The 18,812-nt window shown below is 46.7% G+C and overlaps 1 protein-coding gene across 5 annotated transcripts in view; it reads left to right on the plus strand.

The window, feature by feature from the left end:
• The first annotated feature begins 640 nt into the window (after positions 1-640).
• Positions 641-18,812, plus strand: part of PANK4 (pantothenate kinase 4 (inactive)) — a 21,636-nt gene continuing 3,464 nt past the window's right edge. For 2 of the 5 annotated variants that reach the window (XR_015739862.1, XM_087915031.1), the window contains exons 1-16: positions 641-929; positions 5,393-5,475; positions 6,044-6,252; positions 8,015-8,198; positions 8,556-8,648; positions 9,221-9,374; positions 9,660-9,841; positions 10,944-11,025; positions 11,458-11,558; positions 13,246-13,401; positions 14,022-14,134; positions 14,827-14,914; positions 15,574-15,725; positions 16,315-16,370; positions 17,032-17,081; positions 18,115-18,185. Coding sequence is in view for 3 of the 5 variants with exons in the window: in XM_087915031.1 (XP_087771157.1) it covers positions 767-929; positions 5,393-5,475; positions 6,044-6,252; positions 8,015-8,198; positions 8,556-8,648; positions 9,221-9,374; positions 9,660-9,841; positions 10,944-11,025; positions 11,458-11,558; positions 13,246-13,401; positions 14,022-14,134; positions 14,827-14,914; positions 15,574-15,725; positions 16,315-16,370; positions 17,032-17,081; positions 18,115-18,141 (1,893 nt within the window). In the remaining 2 variants the exon portion in view is untranslated. Of the gene's footprint in view, positions 930-5,392; positions 5,476-6,043; positions 6,253-8,014; positions 8,199-8,555; positions 8,649-9,220; positions 9,375-9,659; positions 9,842-10,943; positions 11,026-11,457; positions 11,559-13,245; positions 13,402-14,021; positions 14,135-14,826; positions 14,915-15,573; positions 15,726-16,314; positions 16,371-17,031; positions 17,082-18,080; positions 18,186-18,812 lie in introns of all 5 variants that reach the window. The other 3 variants (XR_015739861.1, XM_087915029.1, XM_087915030.1) reach the window with 2 other exon arrangements.

Genomic DNA, 18,812 nt, shown 5'->3' on the forward strand with positions numbered 1-18,812 from the left:
AATAAAAAGTAAAACACAATTAAGCTACAAGTGCATGACTTCGAATTTGAAGCCTTTATTCTCATGCCAACAAAAATTAGGGTACAACCAAATACACTTATTTACAGAGTAACAGAGTTGCAAGGGACCTGGTAGGTCATCTAGTCCAACCCCTCACCCAAGCAGGAGACTCTACACCATTTCTGACAGACGGCAGTCCAGTCTCTTCTTGAAATTTAAACTTATACTTGAGGCCATCCTGACTATTGGTTGGTCAGAGTCTTATCCTCTGGAATTCAGTTTTATTGCATTCATTGAAATCAAGGAGGAAACTAAATAAAATAAAATCAATGGGTCACATTCCCAGGGAAATAAAATTCACCCTTTGTTTGGCCTGATTTTTATTTGCTTCAAGCCGCTGGACTTCATTGAGGTTCAAAGTGGACCGAATTCCTACTACTGAAGGAGAGCCGTGTGAAAAATCCACGTAGAAAAATCAGGAGTCCATTTTATCAAAAGAGCTAAGATTACCATTAAAAAAAAAATCATATCACAAATTTTGATTTAAAACAAAAAATAAGCCTCTAGATCTCAATGAGGTCTCCCACCGGGCTTTAAAGGGTTAAAGCTAAAAGCAAGTGGGCGGACCTTCAGGTGGTGGTGGGCGGGGTCACTCGGCGTCCCGCCCACTCGAGGGCAGGGCTGAGCGTCTCCACCTCATTTTTTTTGCGTTGTTTTCCTTCCCCCCCTTATATTAACCATGCAAAACGTATGCGCATAAATTTGCATGTCTAACGAGGCCGGCCGCGCAGCGAGTGGGGTCGATGCGTCCAAAATGGCGGAGCGGGCCGGGCGAGGCGGAGGCGGCCGGCTGGACAAGAGCATCACTTTGCCGCCGGACGAGATCTTCCGCAACCTGGAGAACGCCAAGCGCTTCGCCATCGACATCGGTAAGCCCGGCCAAGGCGCCTTCTCCACCCCAACCCGTCCCGGTTCCCTGCCGCCGCCTCCGCCGTTCGCCCTTCTCTTTTCCCTCACTGAGGCGGCGGCGAGAGAAGCGAAGGTTTGGGGGGCGGCGGCGGCGGCGACGGAGAACTGAGGGGCCGCGCAAGGCACGCCGGGACTTGCAGTCCCGCGTCTCATAGGGATAACCGGCGAGGAGAGCGACGCTGGACGGCAACTCCCGTTGTGCTTTGCGTCGGGCCGGGTGGCGCGGCGCCCGATGGGAGCGTTAGTTTCCGCGCTCGCCCTCGGCCAAGGTTTGGAGCCGGCGAAGACTACGAAGACCATCATCCCTCTGGGTTTCAAGGACTGGATGGTGGGGGGAGGAAGTAACAGGGAGACGGTATAAACAAATCCTGGGTGTTTTTGTGGTGGTGGTGGGGGTTGAGGGAGCTTCCTTTTTTTGTGAGGGGGAAAGACCCCCTCCAACCATGCCTCCCCCCTTTTGCAGGAAATATGTATTTGGGGGGTGCTTTTTTGTGTGGGGGGAGAACTGCTGTCGGGGGGGGGGATATGAGACCCTTCTTTTTCCAGAGAGAGGAAAATAATGTCTTATTAACAAAAATTACCCCCCCCCCCCCTTTCGATGGGGAGAAAGAAAAAGGGGGATATTAGCTCTGTTTGCCCCTCCCCCTTTATTTTTATCCCCACCCCCAAAAAAAACAGCCAGTTTTGTTCTTTGGGCCTAGTGAGATTTCCTTCAAACCCTTCAGACACCCCCCCTCATATTTTGGGGGTGAGTGGGTAGATACCCCAATCAACCCCCCCTGCCCCAAGGGGAGCTTTTAAATTTTTCCTGGACTGTCAAGACAAATATCTCCTTTCCCCCTCCCCACCCCCAAAGAAACTGATAAAAAATATTTCCCCCTCCCCAAAATAATAATAACCCCCAGAAATTTGGAAGAAACATGTTTCCAAATACAGGCCATATGTTAGGCTTTGAGTCTCCTGGAAGCCAGAAAGGAAATAGCTTTCTTTAAAAAAAAAAATTATCTATCTATCTATCTATCTATCTATCTATCTATCTATCTATCTATCTGTCTATCATCTATTTAAATCTATCATCTATCGTATCTATATCATCCATCTATCGTATCTATCATATCTATCGTATTTACCTACCTACCTACCTCTACCTACCTACCTATCTATTTAAATCTATCATCTATTGTATCAATTATCTATATCATCCATCTATCGTATCATATCTATCGTATCTACCTATCTACTTTCATCTATCTATCATACTTATCGTATCTATCTACCTACCTACATCTATCCTATCTATCTATCTATCATTTTTAATTTATGTTCTCAGATAATTTGCAATTCAAACCTGGCCGTAAATAGTAAATAAACATTAACGCATAACGCTTTAGTTTTAGAAATATGCCCTGTGCTTTTCAAAGTTTTGCACTGATGTGCAAAAGCTTTGCCCCAAATTAAAGTGGGAATGAAAGAAGTAGCTATATAAATCTTGTTTATTTTAAAGTAGTGTTCCTTTAGTGGTTTATTTTCAGAATTCCCTTCTCTTCCTAAATTACTTGAGTTAGTCACTAGTGAAAGATAAATGGGATCTCGCCTTTGGCCACGTTTTTGGGAAGGCTGCGAGCAAATGCGGTGCATTTAGAGTTTGCTTAATGGGTGTTGATGGGTTTGCAAGCCGTGGTTGAGGAATGTACTCAATTGTGATTTATTCAGCAGGCCATGAAGCAGCTCCAGCTATGTATAGGATGAACCCTGCCAAGTCTTGTGTGGTTTTGGACCCGTGTCACAGGGATCAGTGCAACATTTTTTGGCTTTTTATTTTAACATCTGCTAGTTTTTCTGTTCGGCATAACAATTCACCTACCTGGATACAGCCCAGAGTCAAGGCAATAACACAAGAAGTTGGCCAACGGAATAAAATGGAGCTCAGAGGCCTCTTTCCCTACTTGACAGATTTTCAAGACAATGCCGCCCCTTTCAAAGCTGATTTACGTACTTTTATTTGTGAGCTAGGAGATCTAATTCTGACTTGGTTAACAACAATAGCTTTTATGTAGTCGAGAATGGAAAGGTAGTGGTGTAAATGTGCCAAAATTCAGGAAAAGCGTCTGGTGAGCGAGGCTGACATTTTCATTGTCTGGTTTTTTGGTTTTTGGGGTTTTTTGTTTTGCTGGCTGTCAACAAAGCATTTCTGGTAGAGAATTACAGGATGGGAAATGTCCCAGAGGAGGGGTTCTGTGCTTTTTCTGTTGGCATTTCGTGGCAAGTATTCCCCTGGAGTCTGACGTGGCTGGCACCTGGTGATAAGGAGGCAGGAAAGTTAAGGGCACAGCAGGATAAGGCTGACATGACGGGCTTGTTTTGAAGTTTTGCTTTTCTGCTCTGATCTAGAGATATGACGGCTTACTTTGGCTGACTTTGCTCCATCCGTCCAGCCATTATGGCTTTAATTCCCTCATTAAGTGGTCCTCATCTTACAACAGTTCATTTAATGTCCGGCGCTGGAAAAAAGTGCCTTATGACCGTTTTTCACACTTACGACCGCGGCCATCCTCATCAAAAACCAAATACTTGGCAACTGACTCATATTTATGACAGTTGCCATGTCCCCAGGTCATATAATCCCCTTTTGGTATGAGCAACGTCGACCGGGAAATCAGATTCACTTAACAATTGTGCCAAGAAAGTTTGTCAAATGGGGCAAAACTCATTTAAGAAATGTCTCACTTAGCAATGGAAATTTGGAGCTCAATTATGGTCCTAAGTTGAGGGCTACCTCAATTTCTGCTGGCTTGAAGGAACTGAGCATCAGATTTTGGCTGTATTTCTCTGCGAGGGCTCAGTGGCTGATCACATGTTGGGAAGAGTCAAGAGTGAATTTTTTCCCGTTGTGGTTTAGTAACCGAGCACAATTTAGTGCGACCCACGCATGCCCTTTCAGTGTGTTTTATCTTGCTTAAAATTCCTCTGTGGTGTTTATGTATATAGATATATATGGCTCTTACTACACCCACAGTTTATGAGGCAGCTCATAAATTATTCTGTGCAATATTTATTTGTGCAATGTACATGTCTCTGATTAAAATTCTCAACCCATGTCCCGTGTTTGCCGAACATGAATTATGACTTAACTGCTGGCTTGCTTTAGTGGAACTTGGAGGCTTGCTTGTGATTCAGTGCATGATAAAAACCACCAGTTTCAATATTGGCGGTGTGGAGAGTCAGATGAGGAGCAGGGGGGAAAAAAACATCCCATTAAGTGAATTTATTAAAAGCAAAGATTGTCCCTCTTTTTCCTTGTTAATCTATTTGTATACAGGGTAGTTCTCGACTTACGAAGACTCATTGAACCTCAAATTTCTGTTGCTGAGTTAAACAGTTGCCTGATTTTATGATCTTTCTTGCCACAATTGTAAAGTGAATTGCTGCAATTGCTAAGTAAATCTGGCTTCTCCCATTGATTTTGAAGGTTGCAAAAGGGGACCATGCGTGATCCTGGGAGACTGCAACCATTATAAATACGAGTCGGTTGCCATGGGGATGTTGCAGTGGTCGTAAGTGTGAAAAATGGTCCTAGGCCGTTGTAATTTCGAATGGTCATTAAATGAACGGTGGCAAGTCGAGGTTTTGCTTGATTGCTGAAGGGAGGGGCTAATGCAATTAAGAGGAAAGAGATCTCAACACCCAGAAGTAATGGATGGGAACCTCTCAAAGAGAGATCCAACCTAGAGCTAAAGAGAACCCCACCCCCCCGTCAGCATTGCTGAGAATTCTGGGAATTGGAGTCCACCCATCTGGAAGATGGTTGATAAACCCTGAAAACTTTCCAGAAATTCTGAAGTTCTAAGGAAGGAATATTTTTCTACGTGACGGATAAGAAAGCAAAATGAGGGAACATGGAAAATTGAATTGGACTTTACCAATAGGCATAAATAGAGACCACTGGAGTGGTGCAATGGCCTAGAGATTCTTGCCTCACAATCAGGAGGCTGTGAGTTCGATCCATTTCTCTCTCTGGGAATACTGAGAATATATCTGCTGGGGGAAAAAAACTCCCCATTGGCAACAGGAAGGGCATCTGGCCAGTAAACACTTTGCTAGCTCCATTCACTTGCCCATACTCCTCCCTACAAGGGAGTATGGGGTCGTTAGAAGAGGATGATGATGATGATAGAGACCGCTGTTCACCATTTAACCCAGCTCTCGAAACCTCCCGAGGGATAAGACTCATGATGTCTGGTTTGGCATTGCCCAAGAAGGAGGGTGTATTTGTGAGTCTGGCTCTGAGCCTCTCGTCCTCTTAAGCCATTTGGAGCCAGTGCTTCCTCTCCCGTGGTCCAAATCGCTTGAGTTTTGCAAGACAGTCCTGTCAACCGTGCCCCAGACTGTGCTTTTTCTCAATCCTGCTTTGCTTTGCCAACAGGGGGATCGTTGGCCAAGTTGGCTTATTACTCCACAGTGCAACATAAAGTGGCCCGGGTGCAGTCCTTCGATCAGTCGTGCAAGGTAAGACGCCTGTTTTCCCTTACTACTGGTAGGAATCTCAAAGCCTGAGAGATTTGCAGCAGGAAACGCCCGGGCTCAGGCGCCAACCAACATGTTAGGATGGCACAGGTGCCCAAATATGAGTGGTACGGTGGCCTAGGGGTGGAGTTCCCACCTCACAATCAGGAGGACTATGAGTTCAATCCTAAGTAGAGGCAGATATTTCTCACAATGAGAATATATCTGCTGCACAAAACTCCACACTGGCGACAGGAAACGCATTCGGCCAGTAAACACTCTGCTAGCTCCACTCAGCTCAAAGATGAACAAAGGGGTCCAAATATGATAGCAAAGGCCCCAAACCTCTGAGTTTTAAGAGTCTCCCCTCTACCAGTTCGCTAGTTTTCAACATTCTTGTTTAAAACCCAGTGGAATCTGGGCCAGCTGGCTGGGGGATTCTGGGAGTTGGAAGTCCAGATATCGTCAAGCTGCGGGGATCGAGTGTGGAAATCACCTTGCTTTCCCACCGTGCCAGAAGGTTGGCCCGGGGATCTCTTGAACCTTTTCTGTTTTGTCGATCCCCCCCAAGGACGTCGAACCCGAATCTCCGTACGAAATCACCGTCCAGGAGGAGATCACGGCCCGGCTGCATTTCATTAAATTCGAGAACACCTATATCGAAGCCTGCTTGGATTTCATCAAAGACCACCTGGTCAACACCGAAACGAAAGTGATCAAAGCCACGGGGGGTGGTGCATACAAATTCAAGGAACTTATTGAGAAGAAGCTGGGATTAAAGTAAGTGCGAGCGCCCAGGGAGACCCCCCCCACCCCACCCCCGGGTCTTGTGCGATGGGTTTTTTGAGCCCTGGTGACTCCCCTGCCGGCCTTTTCACAGGAAGACATTGTTCCAGCCAACAAGTTTTAAGGGTGGAGGGAAGATCAGGGTGACAGAGTTGGAAGGGACTTTGGAGGCCTTCTAGTCCAACCCCCTGCCTAGGCAGGAAACCCTGCACCACCTCAGACAAAGGGTTATCCAATATCCTCTTAAAAACTTCCAGCATTGGAGCATTCCCCACTTCTGGTGGCAGGCTGTTCCCCTGGTTAATTGCTCTCAGTCAGGAAATTCCTCCTTAGTTCTAGGTTGCTTTTCTCCTTGGTGAATTTCCACCCGTTGCTTCTTATCCTGCCTCTTCAGGTGCTTTGGGGAATAGCTTGACTCCTTCTTCTTTGGGGCAGTCCCTGAGAGATTGGGACACTGCTACCAAGTCACCCCTGGTCCTTCTTTTCCTCCTTTTCAGCAGTTAGGCCCCTCAAAGCCTTCTGCGGGTGGTCCTTGAGTTATGACCATAATTGAAGTGTACTGTCCTAAGCTGTGGTCACCCGCCCACCAACCCAAATTTTAACCACTTTTTCCGTGGTAGTCTTGAAGCCGATAAGCAGCCACTGCGGCCGTTAAACAAAGCCAGGGTTTGCTATGGGCAAAACCACTGCAAAACGTGGCCCCATGGTCCATTTTGTGATCGCAGTCTGAGCCTCTCGTCCTCTTGAGACTGCTTGCAATGGACTTTCAAATCCAGGTTGTAAGTATCCCCCCCCCCCACTCCCCAGTTATGTCTGTCATAACTTCGAACAGTTGTTAAACAACCAGTCATAACTCAAGGGTCACCTGCATATCTTTTTTTTAAAAAAATAAGAAATAGCAGGCAGGTAATTGTTGCATAATTAAGATCAGTATTAAGGGTTTGATCAAATAATTGACGTGAAGGAAAGCGCTCTAGAGTCTTTGCCTTCCCCGCCTCCACCAGGCTTTCAAATCTCACCCGCAATTCTGCCATAAATGATCACCCCTGCCCCACATTAAAAGAAGCCCAGTTTCCTCCTCTTGCTTAAACCAACATGGTTAACCAGCTCACTCAACAGAAGGCCTTCCAACCGTGGGCTGCGCTACGCAGGCATCCTGGAGTTCTACTCCTAGGGAGCCGTAAGAGCTAAGGAAATCGATCGAGCGTTTCCCATTTTGCGGATGATTTTTCATCGCCCGGTGGGTTAAAGGGGGGATTTGTGTAGACCAAAACTCCCCAATTTCACCAGACTTTCCTGCCTTCAGCCCTCCCAGTCCCCTCTGGGGAGGGAAAGGCTGTCTGATGAAAGCAGTTGGGTGAAAGGATTGTAAAAGCCTCCCCCCCCCTCGTCTTCCTCGCTTGTGAAAACAGCCAAGCAAAATCGAATATTTTTCGGTCAATTTTTTTATCAACGTTGCAGGCGCCAAGAATCAGTGCTGGAATGAAGCCAGAATAAGCGAAGGGAGTTGAAGTCCATCCATCTTAAAACTGCCAAGCGTGAGAAGGGCTCCTCTAAATCTATATTCCCAACCAGGTCTTTGGGGGTACATAGGGGACCTCCCCATCTACAAACCCTCCGTCAGAGCATTGGCTGCAGCTAGGAAAAATTTTATATTTTTTGCGGTGGTGGGGAGAAAAGCTCCACAGTACTTTCATGAGCTGGTTCCACAGCTATTAACAGCCCTCTTGTTTTCCTCACCTGGGTTTCCTGGTAGATTAGATAAAGAAGACGTGATGACCTGTCTCATTAAGGGGTGCAATTTTGTCCTGAAGAACATCCCCCATGAGGCCTTTGTCTACCTGAAGGATGCCGACCCCGAGTTCAGGTTTCAGATGAACCATCCTCACATTTTCCCTTACTTGCTGGTTAATATTGGCTCTGGAGTTTCGATCGTCAAGGTGAGAGGACCGTTGTTTTAATCGACATAACAGGTAACCCTTGACCACAGTGGGGCCCCAAACGTTTGTTGTGAAGTGGAACATTCGTTAAAGTGAGTTTTGCCCCATGGGGCGGCTTTTCCCTGCCACGGTGGTTGTTAAGCGGATCCTGGCAGCCTAGCCCGGTCGTAAAAGGGCATCGCTGGGACACTGCAACCACCGTAAGCGCGAGTCAGTTGCCAGGCGTCCAAATTTTGATCACGAAACCGTCAGGGTGCCCCAATAGAATAAGAATAGATCCGCTTGCCCATTCGACCCCAGGCTGCTCCGCCCTTATGGACCTAAATAGATTTAGGCAAGAATCTGCTCCTTTGATAGGTGGAAACGGAAGATAAATTCGAGTGGATTGGCGGAAGTTCCATCGGAGGCGGGACGTTCTGGGGCCTCGGAGCATTGCTTACCAAAACCAAGGTAATATTCCTGCCTAGCAGTTCAGCATTTGAGTGATGGATTAGATTAATTGCATATCTGTGTGTGTGTGTGTGTGTGTGTGTGTGTGTAGAGGATATGTAGGAGAAACAGAGAGAATGGGGTAGAAATCTGAGCCAAAACCCAATTGCTTCTGTGTTGCTGGGAGAATTCCACGCCTAAACCCCAAGACTTAACTTTCCAGTGGTTCTCATCCTGCATTTTAGAAAGCTAGCTCATCAGGAAAGGGAGAGTCAAGAGTCAAGAATCATAAAATACAACACTTAATGATAGTCATAGAGTACAATAAGCCATCAAATCCCACTAGGAAACAGTCAATATAAATCGTAAGGATACAAGCGACAAAGTTACAGTCGTACAGTCCCAAGCGGGAGGAAGATGGATGATAAGGAGTGATGAGAAGATTAACAGTAATGGTAGTGCAGGCTTGGTAAATAGCTGAATAATTGATTTCATGACATAAATGAGAAAATAAAAAAAAAGAAAACAGGCTGGCCTCAAGAAATATCCCTCCTCTGACAAACTTTGGGGGTTTTCTCTCTCTTTTTTTTTAGAAGTTTGATGAATTGCTGCAGCTTGCTTCAAAGGGCCAACACACCAACGTCGACATGCTGGTGAAGGACATCTACGGCGGGGCGTATCAAACCCTCGGGCTTAGCGGGAACCTGATCGCCAGCAGCTTTGGAAAATCTGCCACGGTGGATAAAGGTAGGGTTTGCCGACATTTTATTCTTCGGTCCACCCAAACCCGGCGGTGTCTGTAAAGGGGTTGCCTCGCCCTGCCCGTTAAAATTAAGGGCCTCTGTTATTATTTTTGTCATTCTCCAGGTCAGCGGCCAAGTCCAAATCTCACGGCCCTTCTTTGATTCTCTTCCCACCCACCCCCCCGAATCTCCTTCCGAATAAAATCTAGCCCCCTTCCATGAATTGAGTCGCGTGGTGGTGGCTGGGGGACCTGATCTCCCCACCCTTCTTCTCTTGTGCCCTTCTCAGATTTTTCCAAAGAAGATATGGCCAAAAGTTTGCTGCACATGATCAGCAACGATATCGGGCAGCTGGCTTGCCTGCACGCCAAGCTCCACAACCTGGACAAAATCTACTTTGGCGGCTTCTTCATCCGAGGTCACCCCGTCACCATGCGAACCATCACTTACAGTATTAACTTCTTCTCCAAGGTAGCGGGGAATTCAGTCAGAAATCTTCTCGCAGGTTGGCCGGCTGGGGCGGGGCGGGGCGAGCGCAGGGCAAAGTGACGAATGGGAGGGTATAGTTTTGTTTTCTGTGCCTGGATGGGGGAGTTGTGTGGCGTGGAAGTAGACCTCTGTAAAGATATTTAGACTAATCAACTGATGTGTGGTCCTTGGTGCTCTCTAAGCTTGTTGGTGTTTTTTTTCTTTCATTTTGCAGACATCTCATCACCATAATAGGTAATATTATCAGTGTTAGAAGGGGGAGAGAGAGCAAACTTTTCCCTTGTGTCACTGATGATGATACCTAGTTTGGTAATGAAACGTTTGCAAGGAAACCCCCAAGTTCAGACAGCGTCAAGGACCCCACAGTCCTCCTCCTCTCCACAACCTCTCTCCCTTCGAACACGGATGATGTTACCTAGTTTGGTAATGAAATGTCTGCAGGGGAAAAAAAAAACCCAAGTTCAGAGAGCAACCCTGAGCTACAAATACTCTTCCATCGCTAAAAATAAATGTCGCTTTTTCCCCGTTGCATTAAATTTCTCCATGGGAGTGGCGCGGTGGCCTAGAGGCGGAGGTCTCGCCTCACAGTCAGGAGGCTGTGAGTTCAATCCTAGGTAGAGGCAGATCTTTCTCTCTCGGGAAACAATGGGAATATATCTTCTGGGGGGGAAAAAAACTCCGCTCTGGGATCAGGAAGGGCATCCGGCCATTAAAATGCTCTGCCAGCTCCACTCAGTTGCCCAAGTTCCACCCCGCAAGGGATTATGGGGTCGTTAAACGATGATTAAATTTCTCCGTGTCAGAGGAAGAACTTAAAGAGGCCTTTAGTAATTGCTGAGAAAGGAACACCGTCGTTTTCCTTTCCTGTCCCATTTCCGTTGCAGAGCCTTCCTTGGTTTTTGTTTTTTTTATTCTTTTACCCTAAATGTGGAGAAAGGGCAAGTTTGTGCCATCCACCCCAACAGGGTCACCCTCCTCAGGGTTTTGGTCTGAAGCAGCCTCCGTGCCTTTTGCTCAGCGTTGTAAATGTAGGGCAGCTACTCCTCGGGGGTTCCTGCCAACACCGTGTTTCGTATTACGGCAGGGCGAAGTCCAGGCCTTGTTTCTGAGGCATGAAGGCTACCTGGGAGCCATAGGTGCTTTCTTAAAAGGAGCAGAGGAAGACAGTAAGTACAGCCCCTCCCTCCCCTGGGCCCCCTCGCACCCCACAAAGCTAGACAAGCAACCCAAATTCTGGGGTATTTGCGGCTCCCGTTTTGATCCAGGGCCCCGCGAGGCTTCTCCTTTGGGGTTGCGTTGGGAGTTGTGTTCAATTTCTGGTGGAAAAAGAAACCTCGTGGTTCGGTTCATTCTCTCGGTTCTGAAATCTATTTCTGAAACAAGAATCCAGCTTTGAAGCGGGTCTGGATGTGTGACTGGGAGTCGCCTTCGTCCCATTCAGTGTTCTGTCTCCCTGAAAGATACGAGAATTAAAAACGCCGATAACTTTAAAAAATATAAAAATAAAAACAGAACCGCCTTGGCATAGGCTGGAATATCTTATATTTCCCCCCCTTCTCTCTTTCTTTCTCTCTCTTCTTCCCCTTCCTGCAAACAAGATCCCAATTTATACAGCTGGGGAGAGAACTACGCCAGCAGTTCGGGCCTTCTGAGCACGTCGCCCGACGTTTGCCCCATGCAGCGGGAACGAAGTGGCACCGTGAGTCTTCCCGGCATAGTAAAAAAAAAAAAAGCACCGCCTCGATCCCACTCCCCTAAATATAGCTCTCCCCCCTCCTCCTCCCAGTTTGGTGGTTTCTAGTCAGGATGAGTCCTGCCTAGAACAATGGAAAACGGCCGGCCAGAACCTTCTGGCTCTTTGGACAGGAAACATCTGCCTTCTGAGCAAGAAAATCTCAGCATCCCGCAGGGTTTTTTTCCCTACCCTGTTTCCCCAAAAATACGACCGACCCTGAAAGTAAGTCCCAGCTTGATTTTTTTACACATTTTTTTACACCAATATGAGCCCTAACCAAGATCCCACCCGCTCCAGAGTGGACAGGTAAAACTTAAGCCAGGGTGGGGATGGAGGAGGCAGAGCTACCCTTCTGCTTCCCTTTGGGCAGGTGTAGCCAGGCCTCGCACACCCCGACACCTGCCTGGCCGGCCCATTTCTTCTGAGTCTGGCCAGGCTTCCCTGAAGGCCTCTGGAGCTGAGGACAAAGCTCTGGATCGATCCAGAGCTCAGTTATTGGCTCCAGAGGCCTTGCTGGCTGCAGAAGAAGTAGTTCCTGAAGGCCTCCGACGGCGGAAAGGAGGCCGGGGAAAACAATGTTTTATTTTTGCAAGATGCTTTGCGCGGCACACAGAAGGGAGGGCCCCGTTTGGCTTGAGATTTGGGGGAGGAAGGGAAACCAGGCACGGCTGCAAGGTTCTATTTATTTATTTTTATTTGTATCCCGCCTTTATTTCTTTTTATGAGTAACTCAAGGTGGGGAACATAACTAATCCTCCTCTTTTCTCCTCTGATCTTCCCCACAACAACCCCCCCTGGGAGGGCTGGGCCGAGAGGGAGAGCGACTGGGCCGAGGGCACCAGCCGGATTCCATACCCAAGGCGGGACTAGAACTCCCAGTCTCCTAGTGATCGGCCCAAAGGTACCCAGCCGGCTTTCAGGCCTAAGGCAGGACTAGAACTCCCAGCCTCCTGGTTTCTAGCCTGGTGCTTTAACCACTAGACTGTCTCTCTTGAACTCTTAATACCTTTTCCGTTAAAGGGGAGCAAAGTTTGAGTCTTCCAACTGAGAGCAAATGAAACTTTGCAGAAGCCAATATTCATATTTTTATCCTTTCATTTTTTTGTAACATGGACACATCCTCCTGCATTGTAGTTTTCCGCCGCTGTTATGCCTGCAAAAGCACAGCTTCTTTTTCCCTCCAGGATCCTCTTTGGATGCACTGATTTTGAAATAAAGATAGATAGATAGATAGATGATGACAGAGAGATAGATAGATAGATAGATAGATAGATAGATAGATAGATAGATAGATAGATAGATAGATATAGATAGAAGATAAATAGATAGATATAGATAGAGAGAGATATGGAGATAGATAGATAGATAGAGAGAGAGATAAAATAGATAGATAGATAGATAGATAGATAGATAGATAGATAGATAGATAAATAGATGTGGATGATAGATAGATAGATAGAGAGAGAGAGAGAGAGAGAGAGAGAGAGAGATAGATAGATAGATAGATAGATAGATAGATAGATAGATAGATGATAGATAGATAGATATGTATGTATATGTATATGACCATCCTGCTCACGCTACATTCTCCTCCTCCTCCTCCTCCTCCTCCTCCTCCTCCTCCTCCTCCTCCTTTTCCTTCTTCTTCCAGTTTGACATGTTGGAAATGGACCGTCTGGAGCGAATGCTGGTTAATCTGCCTTTGCTGCAGGATCCCTCCACTTACGTCGCCGACACTGTAGATTTGACCGACGACATCCAGGCCCGGCAGTATTGGCTCTCGTGCTTCGAGGAGTCTTTGGATGGGGTAAGCATCCGTTTTCGGGGGGGGGGATGCACCCACCCACCCCCCCGGCCACAACAGCCCAGGAAGGAGCCGATCACAAAAGTGCTTGGAGCCCCAAAGGTGCTTTTTTCAGGAGGCAACTGGACTTTCTGGTTGTTTTTTTTCTTTTGATGATGTTTCTCTTCTCATCCGAGAAGCTTCCTCGGCTCCGACTGGATGATGGAGAATGGAAGGATTTATATATTATATTTATATTCCTTGCAGACAGCTGGTCGTTTGCATCCTTTTATAGGGTCTTTGAGGCCACTTGGAGGTTTATACTGTGTCCTCAGGGTCACCTGTAGTCTGCAATTTTTTTTCCTCTAGAAATCCCTTCCTACTCTCTCAACACCATTCCAAGGGTGCTCATCCCAAATTGTGTAGCTTAAAATCTGTAGAGATTCTCAGTCGTTCAGTTCACAGTTGTCCCAAAACCGTGACAGGCAGGAGAATCTCTTGAAGCGTTTTAGGGGACAATTAGGAATTAAGGACAAGGAGATTTTTTTGGGGGGGGGGAGGGGTAACCCATTAAACTAGATGAGGAATCTGGAATTTAATACCGCCACTTGCATCAAGTTTTCCCTTCTCTCTCGCTCGTTCAGGTCGCTAAACGTGCCGCAGCCAGCCAACCCGATTCGGTCGATGCAGCCGAGCGAGCCGACAAATTCCGACACAAGTACCGGGAGAAACTTCAAACACTCCGACAGCAGCCGTTGTAAGTTGGGTCTGGGTCTTTCTTGGCGGGGGGGGAGGTGGGGGGAGAAGAAAAGGACCTCAGAGGTCCTTAAGTCCAGCCCCCCTGCTCAAGCCAAGAGACCTTAATTAGCTTAATTAATATTAATAGCATAATTGCCAACTCCTCTCTCTGCCCGATTTGTCGACTTCTCACTGTCCATCATAATCCCTGCTTTTCTTTTACTTTAAAAAAAAATATCGTACTATAATTGTCCAGATTATACTGTATTTTGCCAGTTCCTTGGTCTCTGGCCATAATTCAGTATATTTGCAGTCTTCTGGGCCGAAAAGATCATCCTATTTAATGATTCTTTTATTTCTTTTCCATTTTCACCTATTCTTCCCCTCTGCCGGTTCAGGGGCTGTGGCCAAAGTCTTCTAGCTGGCTTTTTGTTAATTTAAAGCAAGGATGTGCCCTAACTTAGGAAGAATAAGGCAGGCTGGTTGCGTTAATAAAAAGGGGATACCAGAAAATAAGAGAAGCGAAATGGAAAAAAAAAAAAACAAACTCCGAGTTTGTGACAGCATCTTTCTTCTTCTACAAATCCTGGCCAGAGCTACCGAGAGAACAAAATTTGCTAGAAATAAGCCAGGGGTGTGATTTTTAAAAGCAGAAGAATCCTCTTTTTCTATAGTATAATGGACTTTTTTCTCCTCCTTTTTCCTTCTCAGCGCATACGGCACCCTAACAGTTAGAAGTTTACTGGATACAAGGGAACACTGCTTGAATGAATTTAACTTCCCTGATCCCTACTCCAAGGTAAGGCCTCCTCTTCCTCGCTGCCCTGGAGGGCGGTCCGATCTCTTTTGAGCCCTGACTCGGTTTTGCTTCCCCTCCCCGTCCCCTTGGGGAAGAGAAAGGAAGGGAAAGAAGGAAGATAGAAAGGAAAAAGGAAGATAGAAAGGAGGGGAAGAAGGAAGATAGGTAGATCAGGAAGGAAGGAAGGAAGAAGAGATGGGAAGGAAGAAAAAGATGGGAAGGAAGGAAGAAAAGACAGGAGGGAGGAAGGAAGGAAGGAAGATAGATCGGAAGAAAGAAGGAAGGAAGGAAGATGGGAAAGGAGAAAAAGATAGGAAGGAAGGAAGAAAAGACAGGAGGGAGGGAGGAAGATAGAAAGGAAAAGGGAGAAAGAAGGGAGGGAGGAAGGAAGATAGGAAGATCAGACGGAGGAAGGAAGGAAAGAAAAAGAGATGGGAAAGAAGGAAAAGATGAAGGAAGGAAGGAAGGAAGGAAGGAAGGAAGGACGGAAGGAAGGGAAAAATCCTTTAGGAAGGAAGCTGAATGAATTTATTGTCTCCTGTAGCTCAAGAGAGGCTCAGTTGCCACTGGGGAAGGCTAACTCTCCCTCTCTCTTTTCCTCCCTCCCTCCCTCTCCCTTCTTCCCTCCCTCCTCCCCCCTCTCTTTCTCTCTCTCTCAGATAAAGCAGAAGGAAAATGGCATCGCACTCCGGTGTTACCAGGGGGTGATTGAGTCCCTGGATTCCCTGGGCTGGGAGGAGAGGCAGTTCGCCCTGGTGAAGGGTCTCCTGGCTGGGAACGTCTTCGACTGGGGAGCCAAAGCCGTCTCGGAGTAAGTCTCTCGGGGTTGGGCCCCAGAATTCCCTCGCCTTACAACCGCAAGGCGAGCCCAACACTTCCGTTGCTAAGCAAAACGATGGTTAAAATGAGCGTGGGCCCATCTGGGTGACCTTCCTAGCCACCGTCGTTAAGAGAGTCGCTGCAGTCAAGTTAGTCACTCCATTGTTAAGCGAATCTGGCTTGTCAGAGGGTCCCAAAAGGGAAGCTATTTCTTTTCAGGTAGGGAGGGGGAGTAGAGCTCCTTAGCATCAGAGCGTGTTAATAATAATAATAATAATAATAATAATAATAATATAGGAAATACTAAACGCTCTGATGATCAATTCTGGTTTGAAATCTATATGTCGCTTAGTCATTATTTAGTCATCAGAAGCATTTTTCTGATCCCTTGGGAAATCCCCAGAAAGTCACCCAGGAAATTCTAGTTTGGCTTTTTTTTTTTTTTAATTCCCACAGAAGAGTAGCAGGAAATTTTGCTGTGGTACCTGGTGTTTTTTTTCTCACCTATCTATGCTGTTCTCTCTCTTTCTTTCTTTTTTTTCTTCTTTTTCCCTCTCTCCCTGCTTTTCCTCAACCGCCAGCGTCCTCGAAACGGAGCCCCAGTTTGGATTCGAAGAAGCCAAGGAAAAATTACAAGGTACCAGGGTGGGAGGAGAAGGGAATTTGAGAAAGAGCCTTCTTTCGATACAGGGAGTCCTCAACTTACACCCACAACCGAGGCCCACAATTCCCACTGCCAAGCGAGACAGTTGTTAAGTGGCTCCTGCCTTGTTTTACGCCCTTTCTTGCCACAGGTTGTTAAGGGAATTACTCAACAGTTAAGTTAGGAACCCGGTTGGTTGAGTGAATCTGGCTTCCCCGTTTTCTCATCGTTGGGATGCAAATAAATTATATATATATATATATGCTGAAAGCCTTCCAAAGCTCATTGTAAAAAAGTTCAAAGAGCTTTTTCAAACTTGCCGGAAGGCATTTCAAGTGTGTGAAACATTGGCTGGCCTTTCCAGAGAAGTTTGCTTGATCTCTGGATGTTGAGTAGAGGGGTAGAATGTGTTCTCAAACCGAACCTTGGAGATGTTCTGCAAAAGGTTTATTTTTCTAAAACCCCAACTCTTTCTTTACCTGATGGATCGGATGGCCTGATCTTCCCAGCATTTTCCTTTCCAGGAAGTGCCAAGTTCCAAGTTCTTCTGACCATTGATCCTGTTCATTTTTTTCTGTCTGTCTGTCTGTCTGTCTGTCTGTCTGTCTCTCTCTCTTTTTCCTCTCTTCCCCTTTTTCCCCTGGCTGATGCCCAGAGCGTCCTTGGCTTGAGGATTCGTACAGCGAATGGGTGCAACGGCTCAAGGTACACCCCCATCCTTCAACCTCCATTTTGGAGATCCTATTTGGGCAGAGAGCGGAGAAAGAGGAGGCATAGAGGGAAGGATCTGGCAGGTTATGCATCCTTTTGCGCAGGAGAGGAAACCTATGGGCTAGTCCAGTGTTTCCCCAGCCTCAGCAAACTTTATTTTAAAATTTATGTATTGATTTTTCCGTTCAATACAATTCTTAGCGCTTTATAAACGTCACGTTGTCTGGGGATTTCATTTGCTTAACAAAGCCAGTTACGTTCTTCATCGCCACCCCTTTTCTCCAACCATCGGTAAAATAAATTCCATTTTGGATAATACTTACGTCCCCTTCCTGCTTAATTTTCAACGTCAACCCACGGCTGCCCATTTCAGTGTCAATTCATGGCTGGCTGGGGAATTCTGGGAGTTGAAGCCCCACCCCCACCCCCCCAAAAAATCTCAAAGTTCAGAAACACTGAACTAATTTTAAACCTGCCACCAAATTCTCATCTCCTGTAAGGCTGACTTTCTGGACCGAACCAAGTTCGTTTTTAAGAGGCACGGTTGCATTGGACTTGCCCATGGGTTATTCGCCCATTGTCTCTGCTGCCCCATTCTTGGAGTGGAGACTGGGGGAGAGGGTGACCACATCCAAATTGGGGGCTCTTGTCTAAGAACAGAAGAGAGCATTCCCTCCGCCCCCGCCCCAAGGAACTCCTTGGTGAGACATCAGCTCTTCCCACTTATTCCCACCCTTGTCTCGCGTGACAAAAAAAAAAGACTTTCTAAAATTCAAGAATAGTCAAGGAATTCCAGGAGGCTGAAATATTATTTCCCTCTCACATTTGTGTTTTGTTTTTTTAAATTGAGGGATGGTTGTGGGTCCCTTCCCAGATGTTGGCTCTCTCCAGCAGCATAACTTGGCTTGTAGCGGCTAGGGAATCCGTGGCCAAATAGGAGGAGCGTTGTTTTGCCTCTGGGTTCTTCTGATGCGTCTCTCTTTCCTTTCGCAGGCCCCAGCTCATAAATGTGCCTTAATTTTTGCAGATAACAGTGGAATTGATGTCATCTTAGGTGTCTTCCCTTTTGTTAGGGAATTGCTCTCTAGGGGCACGGAGGTCAGTAACGTTTCTGCCTTAGGGTGAAATGGCTCCGAGGGTCCGTCCTGCCCACGCTTTGTATGTCAGCTTGGCAGTTTTAAGAGGAGACAAGGGGGCCCCAGATAAACATTCTCCAACTTGGCATTTTGGAGGGTGGGAGGGCATGACTACAACTCCTACCCTGTTTCCCCGAAAATACGACCTACCCTGAAAGTAAGTTCTAGCTTGAATTTTACACGTGCGCCCAAAATAAGCCCTAAGTTAAGATCCCGCCCACTCCAGAGTGCACGGGGGAAAATTAAGCTAGGGTGGAGATGGGTGGAGCTGCCCTACTACTTACCTTTGGACAGGTGTTGCCAGGCCTCATACACCCCAACACTTGCCTTGCCGGGCCATTTTTTTTCTGCAGCCAGCAAGGCTTTCCTGAAGGCCTCTGGAGCTGATAACAAGACAGGGTCTTATTTTTGGGAAAACATGGTATCTTCCTCTGGCCCCTTTGATAGGACTTGTGGAAAGCACCCAAGATTAGAACTGCTAGTATGTTTATAGCTACTATATTTTTTTAAAAAAAGGATAATATTGTTTCATCCCAGCTTAAAAAGAACTAGTGGAAATACCAGCTTGATTTGACTTTTCAACCAAATA

The sequence above is a fragment of the Pseudonaja textilis genome, chromosome 18, assembly GCF_049901715.1.
Source record: "Pseudonaja textilis isolate UNSWEBS1 chromosome 18, rPseTex1.2, whole genome shotgun sequence".
NCBI lineage: Eukaryota > Metazoa > Chordata > Lepidosauria > Squamata > Elapidae > Pseudonaja > Pseudonaja textilis.